This window comes from Ptychodera flava, chromosome 8, assembly GCF_041260155.1.
Source record: "Ptychodera flava strain L36383 chromosome 8, AS_Pfla_20210202, whole genome shotgun sequence".
Taxonomy (NCBI): domain Eukaryota; kingdom Metazoa; phylum Hemichordata; class Enteropneusta; family Ptychoderidae; genus Ptychodera; species Ptychodera flava.
In genome coordinates this window covers 1,997,936-2,021,397 of record NC_091935.1, presented here as the reverse complement: position 1 = coordinate 2,021,397, position 23,462 = coordinate 1,997,936, and the positions used below count along the sequence as shown (strand labels likewise).

Genomic DNA, 23,462 nt, shown 5'->3' with positions numbered 1-23,462 from the left:
GACTGTATGAATGCTTGAGTTTTTATCTATGTATATCCTATAACGATAACAATGAAGTTCACTGAATCAGCACCATGATATATTGGTCAAAAGAGGCCAGGGGAAATGCTGACGAATTGATCAAAAGTTATCATTTGATAATGTCGGATTCTCGTAATGGTTTGCTCCAAAGTTAGTTGCTGAGAAGCGGACCCAGAATACTCAATTTGTCGATCAAATAATATGCATATTATTGATGACAGTTGACATCTAGGACGGCCGGATCTGCAGTACCAAGAGGGATTTCCACTGGTATCGGTGGCCGTTTTCTGACACGTATTGACCACCTACTGCACTGGGATCATAGTTGCCATCACACTGGTAATCAGGCGGTTGAGTCGCTGTGGATATTGCTGGTTCGTTGTTGGCTACAGAAGTAGACGGAAAGTCTGGGGAGAAATAAGAGTTGCAAGTTTAAATTATTTCTGATTGAATCCTACCGTTTACTGCGTTTATACATATACATGTACATCCTGTCTTTCTATGATTGTTTCTGACCAATAAGCGAAGAGCCAGACGAATGGTTTCTGACCAATAAGCGAAGAGCCAGACGAATCCTCTAATAACCATAAGACCGGTCGAAACATTTCCTAACCTTCTTTGCACAAGATGCTGTAACAACCTCCAAACCTATATTACGTAATTAAAATGCTATCTTTCTTCATGGACAAATACTTAATATTTCACCTATAAGACCATGAACAAAACTAATTATTTTTAAAATGATAATATCACGAAGTTTTCAATCCTTGTAAGACTTGAGGGAGAAGGATGCCTTTCTGAACGCATTGAGTTCATATTTTGATTTGATTTTATTGAATTTTTTCTGTCTCCTCTTTCTACTTAAATGACTAATGATTTCAGACAAGTTGCTTTGCAATTTTGTCCTTCCGCTCGCCACATACACAGTTATGTTGATTTGGGTTTTTGCCTCTCTGTTTGAATAATTTATCTTTTTTTTTCGAAAAACAGTCAAACGACAGACATGCGATCGGAAGATATAGAAAACATGGAAGATAGGAATTTAAAACAAATAGTATTTACTTTATGGTTGATGAGTAGCACTTAATCGCACATAATCAAATTAGTTCTTGCGTAATCATTTCTTTTCCTGTAATTTCTATGTACTGAGTTCTCTGCTTAAACCTCATTGAGAGTTTTCTCTTTTAGGTTTATGTGGATAAAATCGACACAGCAAACTTATTTTGAACTCAATTAACAGTATCTCAGACTTGGACCGACAGTTGATAACGACTCGTGAAAATACTTCACGATGAACGTAAAATGAGAAAAAACATGGATAGCAGACGACCAGAAAAGGCCTTTCAATAGAACAAGCAACTCTTTTTCGTATACATAGCGCTAATCAACGGGTAACTGTATGGATTAGTCGTCAAGTTGTGTACCTGTCGTCTTATTGCGTTTATACGACAAAGGATTTTAATCGTAAACATTATCAGCACATAACAAAATATGCTTGGCCTTTTTCTCATATATATACGTTGTACATAACGATTTTGTCAGAGAAGTTCGACTCAAGGCCGTGGCTTACCAAACACACAACAAAAAAGTAAAATAATTTATTTATCGGAGCTAGAGTGAAGTAAATTCATTTAGCCATGTTTAACTTTAATTTTAATGCTTGGTAAAATACTTTGGTGCACCGTGCAACAGCGCACTTTGAACACTCATGGAACACTTAGATTTTTGGTTCAGCGATACATTCTGTTCCATAAAATGCAGGTCTGTAGAAACATTAATAAAAAACTCACCTTGGTTATCAGTATCCATGGTTACCGTGTTATCAGGCGGTTAAAATGGCGGATAGTGTATCAGACCTTATGCGTTCGGTACTTCAACATCGAACAATGATCGTACGTAACGTTGTGGTTAACGATATGTAGATAATTAACATTTAACTAAACTGTATACAACACTTATGATTGGAAGCGCGTGTTTTTATCTGATCTGTGTGGGAGACCCGGACACGTAATGAACAAGGGATCCAGTCTACGCATTTATATACAGATACCACATCCAAGTAGGATTCTCACAATCTGATAAATTAAGACGTCATCACGAAAAAACATGGGGACATAAATAGACACCTGTAACTGTAGAATAAAGTAAGGGGAAGCAGAGGTCATTCCCAATCACGTACACACTGACAGAAAGACGTAAACATTGACTTAATGTCGATGCTTGAATAATCAAATGATGACATTTGTATGATAGAAATTGAACATACAAGCTCGGTTTCGATCTTAAACTATAAATCAAACAGTATGGGTGCTTCGGCGAGTACCCTGAAAACATCCATCACAAGTTCATCGAACTTGAGAATAGGGCATATAGAAGTTAATTTTTAACTGGTTGCTGATTGGTTGCCGGGGACTATAAGCTTTTCAATTTCCTAATAAATCAAAAATAACCGTTTTCAATTGAAGAAAACAATCTCATCTCACAGATAAATACCAGAAAATAGCAGAAGTGAAATATATAGTGCTTAAAATGGTGTGTACACTATACTAGTAAACCCAACGGACCGCGCTCATTGATAGTTAAATTTGAAGAATGATGGTTAAATCGAAAGATTTGTTATTTTTTCCTCTTTGAGATATAATTAATAAAACGTTTCTGATATCTAATTCTTACTGGTGGCATCTTTGCAAAAACATACAAGACAGAAAATGGTATCTATTTGACTTTGAAAAATCTCGACGGCATGAAAGTTTGCCTGGTTTTTAATAATTTTAAAGTGTACACTTCATTTATCAATTTTAGCTGCTGTTCTGTATGAATTAAACAAACCGAGGAAACCATTTGAGAATCGAAGTTTGAATTCGATAATCAAGAATTAGGCTAATCTTGGCATCAGATTCACTTTCATGGCAATCCTGTATTTACTCTATCTGTCTGGGTCTCCTTGCAGTCACTGCAGAATCTGTATTTGAAAATACGCCCTTTGCACAAGCTGTTTCCAAAGGAGTGAGAACACACCACAAGAAATAACAACATTTAAAAATGCTATCAACAAAAAAGGTCAAACTTTTCAAGTTGGTATTTCAACATAAAAATCCGTAATGACGTCATAGCTTCAGCCAACTGCGGTTCTTACACGGCTAATGCCGCTGTAGGCATTGAAGATAGGCCAATCTACCTTGTCTGCCATGTATTTTGACGACATTCGCCGTGTATTGAACCGCAAGAGACTGCGTTTTCAATGGTACGGGCCAGGCTGCGAATGGTCATTTTGGACTGTCATGTGATCTCCACACACGCGCTTTAGTCAAAAAGACGTTAGGAAAATCACTTTTTCCGACGCACACGGTGAGGAATTTGCCTCGCGAGGCAAAAAATATCAAACATGTTGATCATTTTGCTCATCGGCTGGCGCAGAAAAAACTCACGAAAAATCGCCCGCACATGTGAGTAAACTAGCTGAGCAAACAGCCTCGAATTAAATTCTGCTCAGATAATTTCTCTCGTGTGCGGCAGGCTTTACAAGGGTTATACACTTTGACATCAATTCTGCATAAAGGTCAATGATAAGGTTCAGAATTGTGAACGATGTACGATAGCGATACAGAATGTGAGAAATCTAACAAGATATTTGTTCAGGTGTTTATGGTCTTGGCCGTTGATATGAGTCTTGGCAACAACATACGTCATTATCAGGGAGAGACACTCATAACGAGTATGCATTTCAACTGTATGCAAATAACCGCTGCATAGATTGTATAGTAGTAGATGCCGGTAAGAACACGAGCATTCTAGAGAAGGGACACCACCTGGAAGGAGGTAACATGTTCAGTTGGTATATGTAATAATCGGTGTTAACTTTGAAAACTTTGAGCCTCTACACTGTTTCTGTATCTCGACGTCCTCTCGCATCGCTATTTCCCGAAGGGAGACGCTGGGCTGTAATATAACTGAACGAATGAAACTTAAAGGCCTATCCTTTACTTTCATGTCTCACAGGGCTTGGAAATTCATCGTCGAAATCATAGATTTATTGTCCATTTGACAAGTAAAGTAAAAAATATTAAAGCGTGAAGAAAGATAGCATTTCATTTGCATTGGCTAGGATTGAAAATTAACCTTAATTTAAAACATTTACAATGATGCTCACTATTATTGTTGAATCAAATTGTTGTGTTGTTGCTGGGAGGAGTAATGTTTTCAATCCACCTTTGGGCCTGATTGACCCTTGATTTCGTACCATTTCTTGTCAACCCATTTGGTTGTGACACCTTCGTTTGTCAGATCATAGTCTTTTATGATAAGAATATCGAATCGGTCTTCATTTGTATATTTATATAAACATCTGTTTCTTTGAGTCTGTGGTAGAATTCAGTAGTGTTGCACAGAATATTCTGTCTTAATATGTCCTCCCTTATCTGTTTTGGTACCTTCTACTTCTTAAGATTTAAACCAGTCATTTCTGTTTTTATCCATGGTATATTCCAGTCCTATTATCTGTCTTTTCGAGTAATTCTCACGGAAAAGGATTATCTTCCAATGCTACAGGAGAAAACACTCTGACTTCGATGCAGTATTCTTCATTATTACTCACTGACGCCCTGCTTAGTTTCCCGTATTTTTATGAAAGTGTCTAATTTCAGAGATACTTTCGTTTTCGAAAACATTAAAATATCAACAAAGCACGTGGTGTAAAGTACTTCAGCTGAACTTTCTATGTGAAGTTGATATTTTGGCAACGGATAGCTTAAAGCAAATCCACTTGGGCAAACATTTACTGGGTGATATTATTTTTAGTTATATTGATGATTTTCGCTTTGAAGGCAGTATTCGGAATATCAGAACGAGTCTGTCAATGAAATGACAATGTAAAAATGTCTATTCAAGCTATGGTATCTTCCATAACATAAACGCCGCCTTTACTGTACCCTGATACGCCATAGCGCCCTCTTCCTCAAGACGGAGAGGCGCTGAGGTTTGATCACGCTACCTTACAACCTCGGGTACCAAATTGCGTATCAGAAACGCAGTAGATTTGTTGTCGGATAGCACACAACGACAGGAAGTATACTTAATTTGATTGTAATGACAAATATGGAGACGACCAAACACTTCCTCATTTCACAGTCCAAACTGTACCATCGTAGACCTGCGTATTATCCTCATCGAAACGTTGATGTCGCTTGCTATATTCTGTCTTTGTCAATCAGTGTATCTTGATCTTCCAAATCGGCGCAAAGAAAACGCTGCAGCATCGTAAGTGTCCAAATCGAGAGGATTTGCGAGAGACTTATCGCGTCCATGGACGCTAATGTATCGAGAGCGTGAAGTATTAATTTTCTTTGCGCCGATTTGGAAGATCATGACAAGAGTATCTGAAACCGCTATGTGCTGAAATGCAGGATATTCACGGATTGCAATATGTCTAAGTAAAGTATAACCTATGATTATTTCGTTGCAGAAGAGTGATAAACCAGCGTGTACTATGAATACCAACATGTATACGACTTTGTCTGATTTTCCTCTTATACAAAATTGAGATGTTGTTTATATAGCACACAAATTCATTCATTGTCTCTTGCACTGTGAATTTTGATGCAAGAATATGTAGGAAAAATAAATTAAGTCATGATGAATGGCAATGTTTGTTACACATTGCATTTACAGATTTTGTTGATTAGAAGCTTGCTGGTTGCACAAGAAAGTCAGTACAATTGATACACAGCATAAAACATGGCAGACGAATCCTCGGCAGTGTCATGCCAGCCTTCAGTTTAGGAATGGTCAGTGCGCTGCGGCGTGGGGAATTACATTTGCCGGACTTTTCTTTTCAAATCATTCATACGACTTCGAAATTTAAAATGATGCGAAATATTACTCTAAAGTAATGTTTTATTTTCTTGCCACTCCTTGAAATATTTCAATATATTGGGAGGTGGAAATATTGGTGCAGTATGGTGTTCTGACAATCCTTCATAAGATCTAATGGGCAATCCTTTACTTCAATGAACAGTGACTCCTGTTTGGGTCTTATTCTCTCATCAGCACCAAGATACTTCATTGACCACCCCTAACTTGTACTACAATTATCGTACATGTAGATTCATACGAGGGGAGTAATTACCGTGAACGACGGGTAAGGTGAATATCAAATACACTGCCAATTTATCTCGGACAAACACGTCAATTTTAATATACTTCTGCAATAGTACAAGGTACAGGTATATTTCCAAAGAGGCTTCTCTGTTTGAATAGTTAGGCTGCTAATCTGCAACGTGCCTGTGTGTAGATAAGCGATAAAATTTACCTGCGTACGACAATGTGATCTCGGTCAAATGTGTGCTTCTAGTTTACATGCAAAAAGTAATAACGTAACATCATTACGTAATTTTGAAGCAATTTTCTGTAAAACTGTAATATGACAATACGAGGATGAATCAAACCATTAGGCTACATACAGTAAATGAGAACACTACCTGGGGTATTCTAAAATGCTGCTCGTACAGACTCTCGGAGACAGCAACCTCTAACACAAACGCTTATCGAGGTCGCCAAGCAGGGAGTCGCTATCAGCATTAAGCTGTGACTGTTTGGCTATTCCAATACTTCAATGCTCCTTACATTAGATGTGTTACATGCAATTTGTTGGGAATTAAATATCTGTATAAAGGCCTCATTTCTTCAAGTGAAATTTTAGTTCATCTGTCTTCCATCGACAAAATGTGCTTAGAAGTCAAGTGGTGTGGTGATGGTTCTAAGAGACTGGAACTTTCCGTGAGCGAACATTGATAATTTTGTCGAAAATAACAATTACTGTACAATATTTTGCTGCTCTGCTAGTTGATCGGTCTAAATTAATAGTTGATGTATATATATATACTGGCCCTGGTCTGACCGTTGTTGCGAGAGGTGAAGGTGTTTCACCTATATGCAAGAAGTCAAACGATATGACGGACTCAGTTTAAAAATATTCTTTCATGACGCCTGTCTTCATGCGGTGCATGCAACTATGATAAGACTGATGATTATAACGATACCAATGCCTGTAGCGATAGATGACAGTATCAACGAGTACTTTGTGTACTGATCAGCGCGGTCGTCAGAACCAATTCTTCCGCGATAGGACAGTGCCTGAAATGAAATCACCATCATTATCAACAACAACAACAGCAACAGCAATGCAAATAAGTATGTCAATGACATGATCCATAATAACAATACAAATTGGCGATAAATAGTGTGATTTATTGATTTCATCTTCACAAAGCTGTTGCACTCAAAATTGGGAACTGCTTTTACGTCTGTGTGTATATTTTGACAAAAAGAACAAGGAAACTTCTGAACTGGAGCCTAGCGATCGATTCGAAATTATTCACAAAGACAATTGAAAATTAAGTTTGCTACGTAGCGTTGAACTCACCATTCCTGAAAATACAATGGCGAATATACCAAGAGGCCAGAAGAAGAAGAGACATGCGCAGATAGAAAATACCAATGCTCCAATGTCCTTGGCACTTGTCTCCTTGGGAGGAGGCTGGTTTGGATCTCGCTGAATCACGGTCATCTGTGGTGAATAGGGCTGTTGAATCTGACGATAAAAATTAAAGCCGGGGGGGAGTGAAACAAACAATAAACTGAAAATCGTGAGTTACGTAATTTTAAATATGAGGATGTACAACTGAGAAAAGTGTGATGGCCATTATGGTAGACGACATCGACTACAAAGACTTTGACTCTTATTCGGACAAGTGTTTTGTTTTTATCAGAAGAATACAAAGCCTCCCGTTCCCAATTTAAGGGAGTGGTTGTCGGAGCTGCGCATGTGCGATTTTCTTTTCTACAAAGAATGTTATTCATGCATGGTATCCAGATGTCATTACGTCAACATGGCTGCAACATCGGACTTTTACGATGTCTATTGTTACAAACATGTCTCAAGTTTTACCAATCACCAAGTACCTTGGGTACACTATTTAAATTGGTTGTACATGGGTATTATACGACCTTTGAGATCAGCTCTGACGACCCCTCCCTCAAACAAATAACATCCTGTAAGATCATATTCATTACACCGTTTTCCTAATACTGCTATTATCCAGCACAAATCTGCAGTACATTAGCACACCGACCTAACATTTCACACATGACGGCATCAAGCTTCTATACAAAATAATTAGCGGTCCATACCCCTGGATAGTGCCCAGCTGGATTGTACGGGGGATATCCCTGGGGGTCTGGTTGGTAGTATGTATATTGCTGATTAGGATATCCTGGCTGCATGGGATAGGGGCTGGTGTCTGGTAGAGGGGATTTTTCCGGCATTGTCTGGTTTTCCTGTCCAAGTGTCTGCTGATTGTCGTAGGTGTTTTGATACTCCGGCGGTGGTTCATTCGACAACATGGGTGGTACATACGATGGGGGTGGCACAGAGGGCGCTTCGAAACCTGGGGAGGAGAATTATTGACATTTAACTGGATAGACTTCTCTTGATCTCATTATGGTTATTAAAGGGAGATAAAAATGCATACCATGTGAATTTACAGATATTATGCCAACCGGTAATGCTCCACAAAAGATCAAAATATTCGCAGTAGTTTGTTCGCTAGTTTATACAGAAATCTGACATGCATATTTATCATATTTGTACATTGCATAACTTAATTGTTACTATAGATAGACGCAAATTGAGAATTAGATATTTATTTGCACTCGCTTTCAAAACAGCCTGCAATCCGACATACGCATTTTGAGATAATTGTCTCAAATTGCCCGGGTGTCTATTTATTAGCTGTGGTCGTGGTGCATCATCAGACACTGCGGAAGGAAGGAAAATATAAAGTATGGCTAAATTTCGCACAAAATCTTTCCATGGTTTTGTAGCCCCCAACCCTTCCTGGATAGCACTGTAGGCATAGCCAGGTAATAGCAGATATATTTCGCGGTGTAAACTCTGAATTCTTTGTTGTGATCTATATGGGAGTCATTGTCTGTGCCCAGGCAAAAGTATAAGATTGTGTGTCGCAATTAGACTTTGTTCAAGTCGGTGAATTTTTGAAAATTAAAATCATTTGTAATAGTTTCTCTTGTGTCTCTCCAATTTAATACACACCTATTTTGGAATTGGGCAGTCTAGGCTAAGTTTTCCTGGCGACTGAACGCGTTACCTTTGAGTCTGCGCTGTGGAGAGGTAGTTTCTGTGATTCCAAGAGAAACTCCCCCGTATAGCGTTCATCCCACTCACGCGTTTTACATGAAAAACAGAACACAAATTATCGCGTTTACTCCACTCAAACATTTACAAATCACTGATTTGAACCAAGTCTATGTCGCAATTTAACGTTCTGTGATTCCGACTCATCGTAATCGTGGCATTGTATGTGTAGTCTAATATTGTAGCATGTTTGATATCCGCATTGTGTTGAAAGACGTTTACAAATGTTAAATTACCTGTGTTTCAGTCGCTGCGTGTTCTTTGAGCAATAAACCTCACCCAGCGATGGTATGCCACAAAATTTTGACCAGTTCACGATACATGTGCACGAGCGATAACTCGTGCATATATATCGTGTACTGGTCAAAGTCGATTGGTATACCAGTCGCTGAGGTGGTTTATTGTTCTTATATCTAATATTGGATTGAAATTCTGGCGTGAAACGTCAAAAAGGGAATTTTTCGTTCAATGAGAGCTCATGCCACTTTCAACCGAGCTAGATTGCAAATATAGCACGGTTATTTTCACATCTCGACCGATCAGATCGCAGTATACCTGGCTGATATAAGATGTATTATATTATACCAGTATATTGATACAGCGATTTAATTGGTCGGGACGTGAAAAGAACCATGGTATATTCGCGATACCACGGCTGATATATGCGCAAGTAGCGATACCACGGCTGATATATGCGCAAGCTCTCGGCTAGAGAAAAAACCCGGTTTTTTGACCTTCCATGCCAGAGGTTCAATATACTGTTATGATATAATAGCAGTAAATCACATCCAGCAACGGTATACCACTCGACTTTGACCAGTTCACTTCATATGTGCAATCACTATCGCTCGTGCATATATGTCATGAACTGGTCAAATCTCGTGGTATACGGTCGCGGGGAGTGCTTTATTGCTTAAATATTCTGCGTACCACTGCTACTGTGACATGCTGTCTGCGCATGACATGCGCGTGACGGTGACTTGCAATACTCTTTCATTCGTGTTTTGACCGAAGTTCAGCAGTATAACAGGACAGTGTCACGCTTGCAGTGATAAGGCTTTAATATTGTCTCTATCATTGTTACTGCGCATGACATATCAGTATTTGTGCTGTATTTGTAAATAATTTTCGGTGTAAAATGGGCAGATATTTGGGTAAACGATAACCGAAATCCTGTGCCCCTCCCCCCTCAACAATGCTACCTGATCACCAAACAACGCTGCTGTGATGAAGAACCAATCAAATCTTTCACGTCCTGCGTCCAGTAAAAACAAATGCTAACCCATGCTGTGGAAAAGCAAACTTAAAGTTACAGTTTTCATGTTTTGTGCGATTCCATGGAATGTTATAGTCACGGTTTTGTAGCACATAACTTGTTTGAGGCAGCCTTTTACGGATAATCTTGACATGACCAACGATATCCAGATATTGAATAAGCGTGGGGTTTTCTCTTCCTGGATTTTCCTTATTGAATATATTTGGTTGCTCGACCATTTGCTAATGAAGATATGAGTTTGTGTGATGTCATCTTGCAGAAATTGTAATGAAAGTTTTTACGGTGAAAATCTTCGTCATTTTTACAAAAACAGAGTTGGTTGACATTGGAGATGACAGCAAGTTAACCATACGATAACGATCATGGTTGATTCTTGGATGATGATGATGATGATGATGATGATGGTCATCATCGTCATCATCATAATTGTCGTCGTCGTCGTCGTCAAAACAAATGAATGGACAATCTAGTAATTTCGGAATGGTCGGGAGGAGCTACAGACGACTTCTTCATAATTGGAAGTGAACATGTCAATGTCACTATGGCGTCATAGACGATGGCATTAATAAATTATGATAAAACATATAAACCGATATCTAGAACAAAAACAAATCACAAGGTAAAATGAATACCATTTATAAAAGGTCTGAGTGGCGATCAATCTAATGACATTTTAAGGGTCGATGGGTATTTTAGATGCGGCTTGAAATCTTGTAAAAGTTTTGATCTTGAAGTGTTCAAAGCCCTCTTATATAGACTTGTACTCGAAAAATAGAAATCAGACTCAAGGCAAAGTTATGTGTTTTGTTTTTGTCGCAGGGAGTGCTGTGACAATTACAATCGCGTCATCCCTATCAAACCCCTCTGTCCAACAAAATCTGCATTCGGGAATCTTACGACTGTGATATTTGTGATTCACTGCAAACGTCAATGAAAAGTAATTTGACTTCACAAAACATCTGCATAGAGGAGTTAAACCAAGTTTATTATTGCCCATCTGTATTCACGAGAAGACACGCGGGTTTGATCGGAACATTTGAATACAGTCTCTCAAAGAATCAGGAAATGTCATCATGGGTTAGAGTGGGTAAGGCATATCTCCATGGTCGGAGGAACCGATTAACTTTTATTTGTTTTGGGATACATGAACACCTGACTCAGTTTACCTCATTGCCTGATGAGTACTGTTACGTACGGATTGAACGATATCTCGTGAAGAAACATAACTTAGTGTAAGTGTTTCATTAGCAAGCAGAATAGAATCCCATCTCAGGGCAGATCATATTATTATCCACAAATGACCCTTATTGGAATATCAACCTATCTCTGTGTATATACATGTGTATGTACACAGGTTGTACTCTATAATTCAACCACGTATTACGCAATACAGTATCGGCGGCACCAACTTCACTTGACGTCTAAGAGATTTCAATCATAATGTCACATGAAAATGGTTCAATATGATCTCCACTTTGACTGTTAAGGTGGCTGCTATGCAGTTTCAACAACACCGAAATATTGTACGTCATTGATGACCTCTTGCGATATCAAAACAGTAAACGATGACGTAAAAATTGTGAGATCAAAGACGACCCAATCTCATTCTGAAGAGCATTTCAAGATTTTTAAACATATTTAGCTAGTTTAGACGTCCGAGCGAAGAAGGATCTGCTGTTGCCATTGAAATCAACTGATCTCGATCATCTTAAGCGCGGGTTATAGTGCGGCTCCATGAGTCAGATTCAACACAACGATAAAGTAATGGCAGGAAAACCGTTCTCATATTCGTCGACTGGTTTCTACCCAACCTATCCGACGACTGTGTCAAAAGATCGGTCGTTTCGTAAATAAACTAACCTGGATTTCCAGATGCCATCATTAGGATTAATGTGTATTCCTTGAATAAATTTACACCAGAAGCGCGGCACAATGGCAAGTGAAGATGGTTCTGTCTCTTATCTGGCACAAGAATGTCAGACAAATTTACTGATATCCAAATACTGGTATAGATAAAACTTGCTGACGGGGAAAAATGTTTAAGTATTAACCCGATGAGTAGGTGATGACACACAGAAGTGCAAACAATCGATCCAGTATGTCCTTTTTCATAATGTAGCTGTCATCGAACTTTGAGTGTCCACAAATATCGAAACTGTACGCTCTTGAAATATATAATTTGATCCACAGCTGTGCTTGTATTTCGATCACAAAAACTCCAGTATATACGTTAAATTTTGATGAATTTTGCAGTGATTGCGTCACGAAGGTATATCAATCATTGACCAGGTGTAGGATTTTGACTTCATTATTTCGTTCTTTGACCCCTGATTGCCTGAAGGTCATTTCTGTGACGTATTGTGTCGATCGGACTTCTATACCATAATGCATTGGGAGGGGCCGTGCTTCCGTCAACGATCGGTATTAAGCAAACATGGAATCAGTGCTGTACACAGAGTAACTAAACACCTTTGTACCATTTCCTGGTATTGCATTCTTTATGTTGACATACCTACTCGTCCACAAAATCAATATAGCTGGATGGGATGAAAATTACCAAATGCGACAATTGATAGGCTTTTTTAAAAGTTGGGAGATGTTTTATATGATAGAGACAGTTAAAATTCATAGTTTTTCTCATCGCAGTCCTCAATAGTTGCGACTGTATATGATCTTCATTGTACACATACATTATAGATATGATCTACTTATGGTGGTATATCAGCTTGTTATGTTTGCCAAGAGATCGTTGTCCGCCATGTCACTTTAACAATAGGATACTACCATGTATATTATAAAAGACGTATTCGTCGAGATATTAACATTCTCGTCTACATTATACATCTCCTTAAAGATCTGATTTAAGAATCAGATTTAAGTCGTCGAGTTTGTTGTAACAGAATGTCTTCTGGTGACCAATCATAATTTGTATCACTATGACTGTACGAATTTAAATAAAAACGACTTTCATTCCACGTTCCAGATAGTGTCATATTTGTGACGAGTAACTGACCATCACTTGACGCAGCCACAGTTACAAAGTTAAGGAGCCGATTTAAATGGTTTCAATGGTGGCACAGTGGACCTCGCTATATCATCATTGCTGATACCATCTTGTGACGTCATAGTTTCCACACCCTTCAAAATATTCAGTTATAGGCAGTATAGGCATATTGTCATGCGAAGAAAAAGCGCAAAATGCGAAAAGGGTATTGGAGATGATCACAGAAGAGCATATAGGTAGACATTTGAGATAGTTGCAGGGACAGAGAACAGATGGTATACCAAGCTGAATGATTCTCGAACTTGAACAGAAGCTTAGTTAAAACATAAATGAAAAGTATATGTGCCATTAAATGTTTCTGAAATAAATAAAGACCAGACAATTGTGCCACAGTGTGACACAATTTACACAACTTATACGCTTCGTATCACCTGATTTAAAATTAATCTTGACTCTGATACTCGGTCCGTGGGAGCCAATGTTCGAAAGATTTCAAATCCAGTAGAAAAGAAACTTTATCCGCTATAGGAAGAAGTCACCATGAATTTATCTAATCCTAAAGCATGCATATTCATTCTCCCATTTTCTTTTAAAATTCTCTTCTGATAATGCTTCCTACGTATAAATGAATCGACTTGTTTTGAAGCTTGTGAAATACGTTTTCACCGCCTTGATTTTGTGATGTTGCTACCTGAATTTGCCACGGCGTTTACATAATGATAGCGACCACTTTGAATATTAAACATATTGATTATCAATTTTGTTTCTCTAACAGTAAAATCTGCTCGGTGACTCTTTCATTTTTATCAATGATTTTAAAAGAGATTAAAAGTTTCCTCGCGGAACTGAAGTTTGGCGAGTGCAGTATGTCTTTAGATTTGCAGCGCATGCTACCTTAACAAATAGTACAAGTTGAACGACATCGTCAGACTTCACGCCAACCCTCTTCGTGCTTTTTGACCCCTTTTGATTATTGATATATAATTTCAAGTTCATAATTTATAAAAGTCACGTGACCTCATAGTAGTAGGATAGAAAAGGAAGGAAATTTATCTTATACGGAATTACAATGTTATGTAAATGAAAAAAACGCATAAAATATGTCAATAACGTTGCAGATATACAGTGTTTTTCTGATAACATATTAAAGAGTATGAATATAGTCGCCTCTCCCTCTCTAAGGTGGTTTGCGTATTCTAATTCATAATTAAGCATGTCATTAAAACGAAAAAATCAGATATCAAATCATTATGTGACAGAAATCAATAATAGCGCTACAATTATGTTGATGACAACACGTGATATAAAGTCAAATTAAAAAATATGCATTTCCCAATAAAAAAAAAATCCAAGACAAGAAAATTTTGAGTAAATTTGCTAAATTTTGACGGATGTTATGGGCCTCTGCCGACAAAAATAAAATAAAATAAAGGTTTCTCTGACCTACCTACACCAATTTTCAGAGAAATGATTCCGGAAACACACGATTTAAGTACCTGCTCTGTTACCTTAATAAAGTTACACATCTTTGACAACATATTCAGGAATAATTTCTTGAGGAAAGATGCATAAGTAATACTTTAACATTGACGACACCTTAGCTGTCATAGGGTGTTTGGCTTTGAACACAAAAGGCAGCAATGTTTTCTCTCATATCTCAAGCAAGTCTTGAAGTTCAACATATGCACCATAGTAGAACCGTCAACCTGCTTTAACAGTAACCAAACGTTTCTCTAATTTCAAGCGTTTGTCTACTCTCTTTTCTCCGACAAAAAAAGGATATTAATTCCTTGCAATTAGGAAATGTCAATTCCGAGCAAGCATTTTAATCCTTTCGTCCCAACATCTGATACACAGTATCAAGAAGACACCTAATAACTGTACCGTAAGTGACGTATTGACCGTCAGAAAAATATAAATCGTTAAACGCCAGACGGCAGGTCAGATGCTCTCAGAAATATCCATCTTGGTCCACGATAAAGCTCCGACAAAGAATGAATTCTCGTCAGATTTTACACGACTGTTTGTTGCTCTTTTCGTGGTTTCAGGGTTATTTAACAAATACATATGAACGCAATCCTATTTTTATTAGTATCTCCGTCCAACCCCAACGTACTGGCCTTGTCCCTGTCTGTTCTTCTGTCTGCCTGTCATGTCTGCCTTGTACTGGACTTTACTCGGCGAACGAACAAGAAAGACAGTTCAACTTGGACAATTTGGAGCACTTAAAGTTTTTCAGCTCCAAAATTTGACACATTGTAAAGACTGCAGGGCTAGAATATACAACTTATCCTAAATCACCACACTTCTACTTTCCAGCAACTTTATTTTTTGCAAGAAGACATTTCATTTGAGACAGTACTTTTGCCATCGAATTTCCCGTTGAATCGTGAAGGTTATTTGCAATGTCTAAAAGACTGCAGATAACAGATATTGGTGCGCAAGAATTGATCTATCGATGATAACGGAGTAACAAACACGAAGACGAAAATTATGTATGATATTGTACATAAATTCCAAATATTAAAACAACAGAAAAGTACAAGGTACTAGCAAACTAAGACAATAGAATAATAACAACTCGAGTCAGGTTATTTTCAGTGGGAATTGTCTTATATACTACCAACGGTACAACTGACAATGTTTTTCATTAATGACGACATTTTTTAATAGGTAGTCTAGGTGCGAAGAAGTGAATCACAAAAAATGAACAATATCCAATCTTTCAATCGTTGTACCATACAGAGGACTCAAGTTCATTAGGATTCAATATCCGTATAATATGGATTCTGTCTAAAAGAGTCGTTCTCTGGAAATTTAATTCGGAAGAATCAACAGTATTCATGGTCAAATTTCGACTTTCAAAGTGTTTGTACGGTGAAATACTTGCAGATAAATTCAGGAACAGATACACACACGACATAAGAACTACCGCACAATATTGTCATATACTTGAAATCGTGTCATTTTCTCGGAAAGACACGATCTATTACGTTCAAATTTAATGCAGCCGACTGACCGAAATGGCCACGTTTTTTTCACTGAAAAATATCGACAAATACATACCACTAAGACTAAATGCCGGTGGAAAATTACAATCCGACAGGGTACTTGCAAACATAAAAGCGATAAATCATTTTCAAAAGTTTGCTACGTAGTGTTATAAAACTTGAAGAAGAGAACCTAACACAAAAGTATATAAGGGAAAAAACTATAGGCTGAATATCTCTCCTCATGCACAAGTAAGATGGTTTTTAATATGCCCGGTTATATATTTTCTTATTAACAATAAGATGTCCGAAGGGTAACAAATTTTGTGTAGTCTCATTAATTTGAAGTCTTGTTGCTGGCATCGACCATATGACAGTTAACTGAGAAATCGCTCTACAGAGGACGGATCGAGGATGTAATCACGGAACAGCAACAGCAGATCACTTGTTTGTAGGCTTGACGGAAATCTTTATTTCGGGCGTAAAGCATCGGGTTGATAGCCGAATTAGCAAAGCCTATAGAAACAGTTACTGATAACGTACGCTCAAAGTCTAACGGACATCCAATACAAGCCCCAGCCACTGCCAGTGTCGTAAAGAAAGGTGCCCACATGACGAAGAAGGCTGCAATGACGAGTCCAACTGTCTTCACTGCTTTCAGTTCGGTCTTGTTCACCCGTCGTATCCCGCTTTGAACACTCACCTGTGCTTGGTTATGTGAGCCGTCACGCGTGGACTTGAACCTGTCGGTTCCTCTACATTTCTGCTCCTCCTCCAGTGTTCGTGAGGTACCTGCTTTGAGGGGAGGATGCATATCAGTATTCACCGTTCCCTCTCCCCCAGTAATCCTGCCTTCTATTTGGCTCGGATTTTCGAGATCTTCAACAGTGAGTGATTCTTGACCATACGCATTATCGGTAGCGGTCACGGTCACGGTAGCTTGATCACGATCTTGGCGACGTCCACGAGGGTTTTGGGATTCTATTTTCTTCAACTGATCTCTGATTACCCGGAGAATATGAAATCCGCAGCGAATGATGATTACGCCTGGGATGAAGATGTAAAATATAGCAGTTGAAAGTACATACGTTGGCTGGATAGGATAGCATAATGGTGGGTAGACGTTAGCCCATGCCTTGTCTTCATGAATTTCGTTCAAGCGAGTGATCGTTGCGAGACTAGAATAAAGAAAGGTACCGACCCATGTGCTCACTACGACGATTCGTGCCCGTTGCTCAGTAACAAGCTGGTGGTATCGCAGTGGGTGTATCAAAAAGATGTATTTGTCCAGAGTGACAAGCAACACACCATACGCAGAGGTCGCTGACAATCCGACGTGAAATACTATGTTGAAGTTGCAAAGAAATTCGCCAAAAGCCCATGCTGGCGCTGAGCTGAGATGAGCTGCCGCCATCAGAGGTAATGGAACAAGGCCACAGAAGAGATCAGCAACTGCTAAGTTAACGATGAAGATATTTGACACTTTGTCTCTCAGTTTTCTCACTGACAAGTATGAAGTGATCACGACGATGTTTTCAATGACGATGATGCATGTTATTGTGATTTCAAACAGCAGTAGACCAACATGGTCCTCCGTCGAAGATTGGTCCATGTGGGTGAGATTTGATGCCGTAGCGTTAGGTGTCATCATTTGAAGTTTGGCAAAATTCCCTTTGTTAGCAATAGTTTTGTTGCGTCTCTGACTGAATAGATCAAATCGATTGGCCAAACCTTCAAAATCCATACATTCAGAATGTTTGAAGAGTAAATAATATAACCTTGTAGGTTTCTGACTAAAACTAAGAATCAGAATTATTGTGACCGATGAAAGTCAGTGTTCGTCTTTTCTTCGGCTCACCAATACAACGATTCCAGTCGATTTAACGTTGAATATCGAATAGCGATGAGAACGATATGTCGACTTCTGCAGAGTAATCTCTCTGTTGATGGTTTCCAGGAATTTACTTATATGGCTTAGGTCGCCCCCACTAATTACTTGGTTAGGATTCATATCCTGATTTTATTGGTTCGCATAGACGATGAAAGTGTCTGTATGATTTGGCAGAACCAATGATCATCACAGGTGTCTGTTGGTTACATATGCAGCATGGTTCAGGCCAATGATACAGCTATGGCTGATGTTGTGAAAGGATTATCTCTTATAGATGTCATGAAAAATTAATAATTTATGATGCTGTCTGCATGAAAGCGCTCAGAAACAGACAACCGGTAAAATATGCTGAACAAAGCTCACCCAGAGAGGTAATGAAAGCAACCGGTTTTTACAAAATATGCAGGATTAAAACAGTGTAGTCATTACCACCACAATATGTGTAAACAGAATGAAGTATATTTATGCGATTGTTCCCTTCCCATGACCCTCAAAGCCAGTGGTTTAATCGAGAGAAAACCAATTGCACTCGGAAGTCAACCTTGCTTTCCGATTGTTACCGACATCTTCAAAATTAAGTTGTCCTTTGCAGAGTTACAATTACACAAGTAATTTATAGAGTTTGCAAGCTAGCTTCTTCTGCAATTGATGCAAAATATGTATTTTCCTACTACCGTATTTTTACTGACATGCGATATGTGGTTGCAATCTAGGAACAAAAAAAATATTTCAATGAAAACAGAAGGGCGTCGATGACAGTAATTTTGAAAAGGAAACTTCACCCACTGCTTCGACAAAAATTATTGTATTATATATATCATCAAATTATTCTACAAATGCCCAGCCAATATGCAAAAATTGTAGCCAAGCAAAATATACTGAAGTTCACACGAAATCAACATGGAGAAATAGTTTTATGCCGACGTAAACGACTTCGATATCTATGTTTAGTTACTTCGCTGTGTTAAGCTGTTTTTTTTCGTTCTTTTTGTCCATTGCTGTTTTATTGTGAATTTCCATAAAACTCTGACACAATGAATGCTTTCATTCAATTAAAATGTGTCCGTCGAAAATCGGTATCAAATCATCTTTCCGAGGCAATGTGTCCAGCTCTTTCACGATGGCTTGTGGTTTTGACTACAATTGAATAATTAGAATAACTGAGTAAAACTGTGACTTACTTTAGAGGTCTTGATTAACATACAATTACTCATTCTTTAAGCCTTTTCCTTCTTTGTGACAATTGCGACCTTGTCGTAGGGATAATTTACAGTACCGGTTTAATGTTCAACGGATGGCAGCTTATTTTGCATCGCGTCATACCAATAAATTACAGTATAGATCACCAAATATATTGTCGGAAACAAGTTTTAAATTTAGAAAAATGGTAATGTCTTAATGGAATATGAACCCTAGGCAGATGTTATTGATTACGTAACATATCTATTTCAAGGAATTATTAAGAACTTGTCGCCGAACAGATATTGAGGTTTTGTTTCAGAATTATACCTGAAGAGCTTCCAATAAAGAACCTTTCAACATCAAACATGGGTCAAGGGTCATATCTGTATGTTAATGGTAAAAACCAAAATGACAATGGTAGACTAAGTGGATGTGTTCGACTAATTGACGGTGTTAAAGTATTTTTTTTATAATAGCCAATCACACAAACTCGAAAAACATCAGGAATCAATATCGCCATAGGTATCCATAATGCAGTCATCCAGACGAATAATAATTAAAGGTTTTTGTCCGATATTACTTGTTGCTGTATCACATCTATGTATGACTAGCATTTAAAGTGATACTAATTAATCAATCAACCAATCTTTTACTACTCAACACACACTTACAGAGAATGCGATATGGTACATTTCAGATGAAAGAAGAACATGTTCAAAACTGAACAATATCATAAAAATGAGTATCTATTGCAGATCACATCACATGAATGCTGATGTCACAGAAAAAAAGAAAGAGTTTGAGCATTAATCGATTGCAGACATCCGAATGCCAATAGATTTATCAATAAACAGTAAAACACTTGGTTTTAAAGATCAACTTATTCCCTTTCGTTCACGAACATTAAAATACTTGTGCATCATGCAAAATGCCGTGGTCCTTACGCAATAAGCTTGACTACCTGCATGGTGTTTAGCAGTTTTTCTCATGTACTTGTCTAAATCATACAGTTTTAAGCTTATGACGTGTCCAAAGTAGTAATACCACACACACTATATGCTACAAAGTCATAATGTGTGAATAAAGAGGGAAATTCAGCCACAGAGATATACACCTTCATTTCCAGATGTGATAATTAAACAATAACCCCAGCCGCAGGTGGGTATACACTCGATTGTGGTACAATTCGCTCCACATAGCACTTGCCTATCGGCTCGTGCTATGTCGCGCATTGTAAATTCTCATTCATACCCGACTCTGGCGGGGATTACTGCTGTTATATTATATCAGCTTGTGTGTCATTGTTGTCTTACTTAGAATTTTTCGTCACTTTAATCCTAAAATGCAGAAAACGGACGTCTGACAGATCGAACGTCGAAAATTCAGCGTCCGAGACAGCATCTTTATAATTTTGGATAACGTTACAACACAAGCCCACACATGCAACGCGAACACTATACTTGTAATTAAAACAACCTACTGCAGAGACAGAAACAGGTCAAGATTCAAAGCAAAAGAAAAGTAACAATTTTTTTGTCATAAAATTACATAAGAACAACAGTCCTGGCTTTAAGGCATACAAAAAATAGATTTGTCTCATTCTATCGTGTGCGTCGACCGCGACCGTAACAACTTTCAGAGGTAGTACAATGAGATTACAGGTGCTATTTTTGATGGATAATTTGGACATTAGTTGTACCAGAAAACAAACAGTTTTGAGAAATAATCCAGACGTCGTGGGATGACTGCAATTGTGATGAACAGTTGTGCGGAGTATGTTGCCCGATTCAGCGAGAGCTGGATGCTGACACTGCTTGTTGCATCTGATGTCAACTTTCGTAGAAGACGCCAGGAGTCATCGCATTGTTTATTTTGAGTCTGTTAAAGCCCAAACTTCGAGAAAGAATATCTAACATACCGTTACTGTGAGGAAGTGCCAATTTATTACTGTATAAACAAAAAATGAGAAAACGAAATAGAAATTTAAACATAAAATAACAATGAAAAGAGAAATAAAAATATAAACATAATACAATAAAAATGCAAAATGAAAGAATGAAACAAAATGTAAACATATTGAAATAAAAATGCAAACAAAATGAAAGAATGAAATAAAAAGTAAACATAATGAAATTCACACAAAATGAGAAAACGAAATCAAAATGTAAACATAATATAAGAACATGCAAAAAAATGAAAGCATGTAATAAATATGTAAAAATAATGAAATAAAAATACAAAATGAAAATGAAATAACATGTAAACATAACATAACAACAAGGCAAACAAAATTAAAGAATGAAAAGATGTAAACATAATATAATAAATATGTAAGCAAAATGATAAAACGAAATAAAAATGTTAACATTATTATGAAATAAAAATGCAAACAAAATGAAAGAATGAAATAAAAATGCAAACATTTAATAAAAATTTAAAAAAATGAAAGAATGAAATATGTCGTGCGTGTACCAAAATCTCGTTTATATCCACCTGCGGTGGGGTTATTGCTATTATATTACATCACTTCTGTGTCTTTGTAGTCGTAAGTACGTAGAACCAGTGTAGTGCATATGTTCAATGCTTGTTCGGTTGACATTAATAAGTTTATGAAGCTTGTTGGATGGTTAAAATATTTTTTGCTAAGATAAATTTACAGGAAATCCTTCCTTCTTTCAGTACATAAATAGTCGATTTTGCGGTGTTTTTATGTCACTCTTAAAGAAATCTTCAACAAAATGTACACAGGTTCATTTTATTTATCTCTTTATAACAAGGTAATGCTGATTTACTTTCTTATGGGTCTGACGAAAATCAAACAGTCTGACCTTTGATGCTGTGTGCATCTGCTGTCAGTTTGTTTTGCAATCCATCGTAATGGAGATTGTTATCCGAGATGAAATTGTTACAAGACCGTGAGCCGTCAGCAAAAACACATTATGGAACGATACATTATCCAGGTTTCTTAGCAAGCTATTATAGGAGTTCTCCTAAGTTTAATTGTTTTGCTTGAGGCTCTATGTGTCGATGTCACAGGACTGTCGGTTTCAATATACTAGTACGCATTGCTTGTACAGCTTCAATTTTTTGTGTTTGTATATTGAGTTGTGGCTGATTCCCAGTTCAACAACACGTTCAATTGTTTTAACTGAAATGTCTCCGTGAATCCTGAAGTCAGTCGACCATTTAAGTCTTTTTTGAAATAAAATCGGTTATCTTCTTTGAAGCCCTGTCGCCGATGTCCCGATCGTCTCGTAACTTTCGCTACACGAAACATATACACCGGACACCTGACATTTCTACAGGCAGAATCAACGAGTTTCCAGTGTGCGTTGTTGAGTCATCGCTGACGTCCATGCCATTGCTTACGCTGAACATTAATAACAATCGTATTTTATATTAAAAGAAGCCGTGGATTTTAAAAAGAAATATGCTGCCGGAGTTGACAGATTTCACAGCGTCACAACTAACCAATGACAGTACTATTAGGAACGAGGTTTCTATCTTCTTGGACCCCTTTTATTCTGTCGTTGCTGTGTGCTGTATTTTGGGTCGATTTGTATTACCGTGCACGTGCCAGACAGTCACGTTACATTGACTGACCAATTTCTTGGCTAGGCGTAGTTACGTTATACATCGTTCAAACAAATTCAATTTAAAAGTATCTACTTAAAAGCAAATCACCCCGGGAAATCAGTGCTGATACCCATTTCTGGTCACTTTGTATAGAATTGGACATATCATATGTCCACAATAGAAAACACTTTTCCAGCGCGGCGGTCGAAATGAGTTTATCCGTCCAGTCTTAAAAGTCTCAGAGTGCGCAAGATATTGAATTTTACTATATTTCATACTGTTTTGAATTATAATTTGTCATGTAGAAGAAT

The 23,462-nt window shown here is 37.7% G+C and overlaps 2 protein-coding genes across 2 annotated transcripts; both read right to left on the bottom strand.

The window, feature by feature from the left end:
- Positions 1 to 6,185: 6,185 nt before the first annotated feature.
- Positions 6,186 to 12,735, bottom strand: LOC139138167 (uncharacterized). Its single transcript, XM_070706417.1, has 4 exons — positions 12,369 to 12,735; positions 8,209 to 8,465; positions 7,442 to 7,609; positions 6,186 to 7,152 (listed from the first exon to the last, which is right to left on the bottom strand). Exons 1-4 carry the CDS (start codon positions 12,388 to 12,390, stop codon positions 7,012 to 7,014), a joined length of 588 nt encoding a protein of 195 aa, XP_070562518.1. The 5' UTR covers positions 12,391 to 12,735; the 3' UTR covers positions 6,186 to 7,011.
- Positions 12,736 to 16,896: 4,161 nt separating this feature from the next.
- LOC139139462 (histamine H2 receptor-like) lies at positions 16,897 to 18,114 on the bottom strand. Its single transcript, XM_070708375.1, has one exon. It carries the CDS (start codon positions 18,112 to 18,114, stop codon positions 16,897 to 16,899), a length of 1,218 nt encoding a protein of 405 aa, XP_070564476.1.
- Between the last annotated feature and the right edge of the window lie 5,348 nt (positions 18,115 to 23,462).